This window comes from Populus alba, chromosome 6 (assembly GCF_005239225.2).
Source record: "Populus alba chromosome 6, ASM523922v2, whole genome shotgun sequence".
Lineage (NCBI taxonomy): Eukaryota > Viridiplantae > Streptophyta > Magnoliopsida > Malpighiales > Salicaceae > Populus > Populus alba.
In genome coordinates this window covers 22,319,563-22,326,487 of record NC_133289.1, presented here as the reverse complement: position 1 = coordinate 22,326,487, position 6,925 = coordinate 22,319,563, and the positions used below count along the sequence as shown (strand labels likewise).

The window sequence follows — 6,925 nt, the reverse complement described above, 5'->3', positions numbered from 1 at the left end:
TGTATGGAATAGAGAGAGCTATCATTAATTTTAGGCAATACGAGCGAGAACTCATTGTCGTGTCTTTGCTCCGGATTCTATCCTTAACTTTTATGTAGTAGATAGATGCACACATATATCACAACTAATAGTACCCTTCCCTTAAATTCTGATCAAAGATAGTGCTTTCTCAAGATTCTTAGCCTTGGTGCCAATATAATCTCTGACCGATACAGAACGATATAGAGGCATTTGGGTAGAATTCAAAGCCAGAGGAGAGATGTGGAAATCAGAAGGAAGGCAGTAAAAATAAGCCAAGGACAGCCTTTGTTGGTTCTGATCTTTCATAACCACACGATGAAGAACACTAGGAAACTTAGCATTTGAGAGAATATGCAGGAGATCACCCACATTCACTACAAGAGATCCGTTTGTGGGAGATACTAGAACCCAACCAACTCCTTCTTTGAAGATTTGCAAGCCTTTTACTGTACTTTGGTGTAGTATTGTCAAGAGGGAAGTGTCTGTGTGGGGAGCTAGACCCATGGCTCGATTTGGGTCAGGACATAATGGATAAGAGTTCAGCTGTAAAGCAGTGCTGTCACCTCCAGCAGAAACGACTCTACTTATTTCTTCTTCAGATATGTCCAAGGACTTGAGAACTAGATGCATTAGGGTTCTGGCTAGCTCCTTCAGTTTCTTCTGATAATCTTCCATTACATCGCTGTTTATATATATATGCATGCATGTAATTATATTAGGAAAACTAACAGAATTAATTAGATCAAGAGATCAAATGCTTCTTCTTTTTTCGTAATTTAATCCCTACTTGTAACAATATAACTATGTTGATTGCTAAATAATTTGTTTATTGCAGTACTGTATAGTTGTTAGGGACAAATTAAACTAGAATTATGTAAATGAGGCCGCTAGTAAAAACAAAGGAATTAAGATTTGAGGGTCTAGAACTATATAATTTTATATTCTGGACCGGATGAGAAAGTATTAAATATTATATATGACAATAATTAACCTTCATAATTCAAATCTAAACATCAAAGAAAGAAAGAAAGAAAACTGGGGGAGCCAATCTTTGAGTGGTTTAGGATTTTTGGATCTCAAAGCATCATATCTAGTAATTTATGACAATGAGTATCTAATTGGATTTTTACTGTATTTATATTTTATTTATTATTTAGTATTTATTAAATAAAAAGATTAGATATTTATATCCAATTTATCAGATTTTGAATTATACCCATTTAGATATTTATTATCCAAATATTATTTATTGTTTAATATAAATAAAAGAGTAATATGTGTGTATCGAATGATGAAAGTATAAATATTATGCATGTATATGCATGTATTATATAAATATTAGGATATGTAAATATTTTATTGGATTAAAAAACCACAAATATTCTACATGTGTGTGTATTGTAAATGTATATATCTTGAGTCAGATTGAGATTAGGATTTGGATGGAATTTGACAATATTTATAACATATCTATTACACATAGGGTAAAATAATTATATAAAAAAACTCACTTATTCAAATTGATTCTAGTTAAAATTCATGTTAAATATTTACCATCCTTGTATACAAATGATTTTTAACCAATCAGAAACTGACACCTCTATGATATTTGCATACTATATATTATATATGTTCTCCACCCCTTTCCAAAACCGCAGTTATTTCTTCCTTGAACTTGCGCAACTTTTCTTCCAAGAGGGAGGGAGAAAGAAGTAACATCAAAGCACTAAGATTGAGAATTTCAAGTCAATTCAAACTTGTGCTAATTAATACTTCTTTATTCATATGAAGTTTAAATATCAGTTAAAGTTTGTCTCTTTTTTTTCCCTTCAAAAGCAAAAGTTGGAGTTATTTTTTGAATTATGATTTTATAATTCAAAGATTCTTAAAGTATCATTTGCCATTTGGATTGTTGAAAAAGCTTGACAAGGGATGCCCAAAGGAAACCATTTTTATCTTCCCTTATTCTTTCTGAAAGCACATGATTCCACAGCAATGGCTACGAATATTACACATCGTATCTAGCCATTATAGATATCTTTACTCCTTTTTATGTGATATGTCCCATAGAGTTTAAAAAATATTATTGTGTAGACAGTTCATGTAAAGCAATTCATTCCAATCATATTAGATATTTGAAATCCAAGTTGCTTTCACCTACATAGACCAGCTGGTCTATATAAGGATTCTGTAAGCAATTTATAATTTATTGTTTGTGAGAAATTAAATTTTTCAAGAAGAAAAAGTTATATCAGCTCAAAAATTTAAGGTTTTAGATGAGATTTCATAAATGATTTCATATTTTTTTTAATATACTTTCATAAAGACAATATGATTTCATAAAGATTATATAAAGAACTGAAAACCATTTGATAATCAAGATTCTAATATTATATATATAGAAGAATAATTTCAATCCAAGAAATTAGATTCTTAATAAATTCCGAGTTATGGTTGTACAAATTAAAACATGATATGTCGAATATATATAACATTTCCGACAAGTGATTGATTGGAAAAATTGTTGCACAAATTGTATCATACGAATTCAATACCATAATGATTGATAATCGTGTGATAATTTCGTGATTGGAAGCTAGTTTTGCTTGAGAGGGTAAATTTTGGAGATGGGAAGGGAAGCATATGTAAGGTGAGGACAACAGGCCATGGCTTGAGCTTCACCTTGGCACCTCTAAAGTTGAAAGATGTTGATTAAGAAACTCTTTCTCGGTTGATGAATCAAATCTTACTTAGTGATTACTTCCTTGTTAATATATAATATAAGCCTTAATTACGAGCAAATTAAGATGCAATATATATGAATTACTTCCATAGATTTCTCTACGTGCATGAAAATGCATGGACTTACCAAAACCTTTGGTAGTCATTGGGCCAGAGATCCCTAGCGTGATCAGTAGAAGAACCCATGATTGTAAACCCTTCATGCCACATATACTTGTTGAAGAACGGCGAAATCCGAGCTAAGCCGTAGCCGGTGGCTCCACCAGGAGACCTTAAGGCCTTCAATTTCTGTCCTGTCGGGAGTGAGAAGAGTCTTCTAGCCTCGGACTCAACCTCATGGAATAGGTCCAATGGAATGTCATGGTTTGTGACCTGGAACGCGCCCCATGCCTCACAAGCATGCCCTATCAGTTTCCCTGCATCAGGATCCGTGAGGTCGACAGTGGGAATCGATACTCGGTCTTCGGACTCAAAGGGGTGGGAAGTAGGCGGCCATACATGTGAGTCGGGCAAGGTTCGTACCGAGTCAAAGTCCAGTGGGATAACATGGTGGGGATGGTGAGGAAGGTCTCGATAGGCTTCAGAAAGAGTGCTCATGGCAGCTAGCTATGCCTGGGTAATCTTAATGAGGGGGAAACAAAGCAAGCTCGAGAGAGTTTTTCAGTTGAATAGGAACACAAGTACATTAGATTAATGGATCAATACAAGGGATTAGGTTATTAAATAATGTAGGTGGAGGAGGGTGGCTTTTGTCCCGAGTGGTGCCTGTTTGTGAATTTGGAAGGATATGGGGATCGATCGGTTGAATGAGACAAAAGCAGGAAGAACCAATCAGAAAGCTGAGGCACATCTCAAAAACTCCAAACTGTTTGTTTGTGTGGAATTTGGATATGCATGATAAGAGGGACCCTCTTTTTATCTTTTGCTTTTGCGGACAATAGACATGCCTTGTCCACAAGTAAGACACTGTCGAAAAGCAAATCATTTATTAAGCTTGCAATAAAATCATACATATTTCTATGATGTCGGGAGTTATCTCAACAGTGTTTGATCATTTTTCAATAAACAAGTGACTCTAAAAAGAATTGCAAAATTACTGTTCCAACTTCGTGTCTGTATAGACATGTATGCATAGTATTTTTAAATTTAAAAATCAAGAAGGCTATTTTTGAACTAGAGAGTCCCAACAACTATATATTTTAAATAGTTTTTTAAGCTATCATCTAAATCTTAATTAATGTGAGCATTATACAGCAATCGAACTAGGACACGAGAACTAATTATTAATTTTACAAAATTAATGTATTTTCAAGGAAGGAGACGAAGTATACACTGTCACGAGATTCTCAAGTAAGAAGTGATACTTCGTATCAGGTTCAAACCCTAGGTTGCTCCCTATCAGGTTCAAATCCTAGGTTGCTCATGTGATGGTCACTGGAGGCTTACATGGTCGTTAACTTTAGAGCCCGTGGGATTAGTCAAGGTACACGTAAGTTGATCCGGATACTCACGTTAATAAATAAATAAATAAAAAAGAAGAAGCGCTGCTCCCTAGCCTCCACAAAGATCTGCCGCTAAATGCCAAAAATCGAAAAGCTACAGCACAGAGAGGTGGTCTAGCAGGAAAACTTTTGGTAAAGGCCAGGTAGCTCCATTGTTGGGCCAATTTGCTTTTGTAAAGCCACAAGAGGATGAACTTGACCTTTAATTGTAGATTTGCTGAGATCCTGGATGAGATTATTCACTCTGACTATTGGTCTCTCGTGAGAAACATTCATCATTGTGGAGGGGGAAATTACAATTAAGTTTGAAAATTAATTACGGCTATTGAAGATGAAGCAAAACCCTTTTCACCGCTTTCTCGTTTGAAGCTGCTTTGCTTGTCGGAGAAAATACATGTTAAAGAAAAATTAATTTAGGGTGATCGTGCATGGCTTGTATCAAAGCTGCAGGGCTTCTTAGAAAATGTTTTTCAAATCAAAGTATGATTAATTAATTAGAAGTTGTAACTTTGTGGCTTGCTTTTGATATATATATATATATATATATATATATATATATATATATTATATATATATATATATGATGTGCTCTTTATGTATTTTTGATGGTTGTGAAAGAATCAATTCAATTCAATAATTTAAGTTATTAGGTAAGATGTAAAATATGATTTATATTATTCATTTAATGATTTTCTTGTTAATTTCTTCTCCCTCCAACAAATTAAAAGCAAGACAAGAAGTTCAAAGTAAAAGAATTTCTACCATTTGATCTCTTAAAACTAACCATACATTGGTGATATATGTCAAGCACCAAAGTCTTTGAGTTCTCTAACCATTCTTCATGATGCCCAAACATCTTCACAAACATAATTTGTAATACATTTCATCATCTCTATGCTTTTTTACTTACAATTTATTTTTTAATGTGATATCTTTATTGTTTTTAATTTATCAAGTTCAACATGAGGAAGAGTTGATATGAACTTATATTTTAGACCCAGCTCAACATTTTAAAATGAAATGATTTTTTAATATATTATTGGAGTCTTAATTATTAAATTTGAATCTTATCTTTTATATTAATTTTTCTAACTAAAAACAAAATGATGGGTTTATACAAGTTTACAATTTAAAGTTATTACTTGAAAAGATTTGAAAAAAAAAATAATTTAAAAATATTACTCTTTTAGATTGAAATAGTTATTTTACTGATCATAAAAATATTGTCCTTCCTTTCATCCACTTTGAGAGCAACAATTATTTTTATGTTAGTTTAAGATGCATTTCATTAAGTTCAAAATAAAATTAAAGATTCAGCTCATTAATCTTATTATTTTTATGTTATGTGTACTCCCAAGCCGTAAAATAGAGAACACATTAATTTAAAAGATGACTTTAATGTTATTATTCATTAGTCTAATTATAAAATAGAGAACAAGTTAAGATTAATATAAAAAAAATAAAAAAAATGGAAGAAACTAAACCAGGAAAGAAAAAGAAAAATGAGAGCTACGTGGCTTGGCTCTATATAGGCCTGCCGCCTACACATATACCTAGACTTATATTTCTCGTCCTAAATCACTGGAAATGCCACAGAGGGGACAGCCATACCAATCCTTCTTCAATCATTGAAAACATGGACATAAAGTGTGTTGGTCTGCGTGCCTAATCATATTTTAGATAATATTAGATAGGTGATAATAATTATTTTTTAAAATAAATTTTTATTTAAAAATATATAAAAATCACATTTTTTTATTTATTTTAAATAATTATTTTTATATCAATACATTAAAAAAATTAAAAAAAATTAATTTCAAGCAAAAACAAATCTAAAATCATAAAACATGGTTTTTACCACAAAACAAACAGTTCCTTAGTTTATTGGCCCACTCCGCTCCGGGTTAGACTAAATTTTTTCTAGATATACAAGGAAAAAGAAGAAGAAAAAAAAAAGAAAAACATGAGCTTAGAAAAAAAAAATGATTTTTTTGGTACTACTACTTGCATGTTAAATATTGTTTTTCTAACTTTAAAGAAATATTAAGATAAATAGAGATGATGACATATTAGATGTATATTTTTTTAAAATAAATATTAAACAATTAATTTAATTTAATTTAAAAAATTCTTTAAAAAGAAGTTAAATCCAACAAAGAAAAAAAAATATAAAAAAGACCTAATATTTTTTTAAAAATCAATGAAAAATCTTACATACATAAGAAAATATTATGGAGCCTAATATTTAGTTAAATAAAATTCCAAATGATGAAATTAAAAGGCATGATTTTAAAAAATAGAAGAAAAAAAACAGCAAATGAACTCAGGCGAAACTCCCAAACTTGGGTTAATCCCTCAAATTTGCAACTCGTTAAATCATAAACTCATGGTTAATCAAGATCCTCAATTTAATGTTGAAATATGAAATTAAAAAAAAATCAATTTAAAAAACTTGTCAATATTAAAAAAAAAAAATAGCAATCAAAAGAATAAGGATAAAATCTAATATGTAAATACAATGAAGGACGATGAAATTGTAAAAAAAAAATCAAAAACCATCCAAAATAAAATAAATAATAATCAAAAGAATGAGGACCAAATCTGAAATGAAAAAAAAATTAATGAAGGATTAAATAAAAAAAATCAATTCGTTAAACTAA

The 6,925-nt window shown here is 31.0% G+C and overlaps 1 protein-coding gene across 1 annotated transcript; it reads right to left on the bottom strand.

Annotated features, from left to right (window-relative positions):
- On the bottom strand, positions 1–3,544 carry LOC118050335 (gibberellin 3-beta-dioxygenase 1). Its single transcript, XM_035060659.2, has 2 exons — positions 2,891–3,544; positions 1–703 (listed from the first exon to the last, which is right to left on the bottom strand). The coding sequence occupies exons 1-2, from the start codon at positions 3,358–3,360 to the stop codon at positions 142–144; spliced, it is 1,032 nt and encodes a 343-aa protein (XP_034916550.1). The 5' UTR covers positions 3,361–3,544; the 3' UTR covers positions 1–141.
- Between the last annotated feature and the right edge of the window lie 3,381 nt (positions 3,545–6,925).

Excerpts from the sequence above, each read along its gene's own strand:
- LOC118050335 (XM_035060659.2), bottom strand. The coding sequence starts at position 3,360 with ATGAGCACTCTTTCTGAAGCCTATCGAGACCTTCCTCACCATCCCCAC. Across the intron at positions 704-2,890 it reads AATGACTACCAAAGGTTTTG|CGATGTAATGGAAGATTATC; the intron begins GTAAGTCCATGC and ends ATATATAAACAG.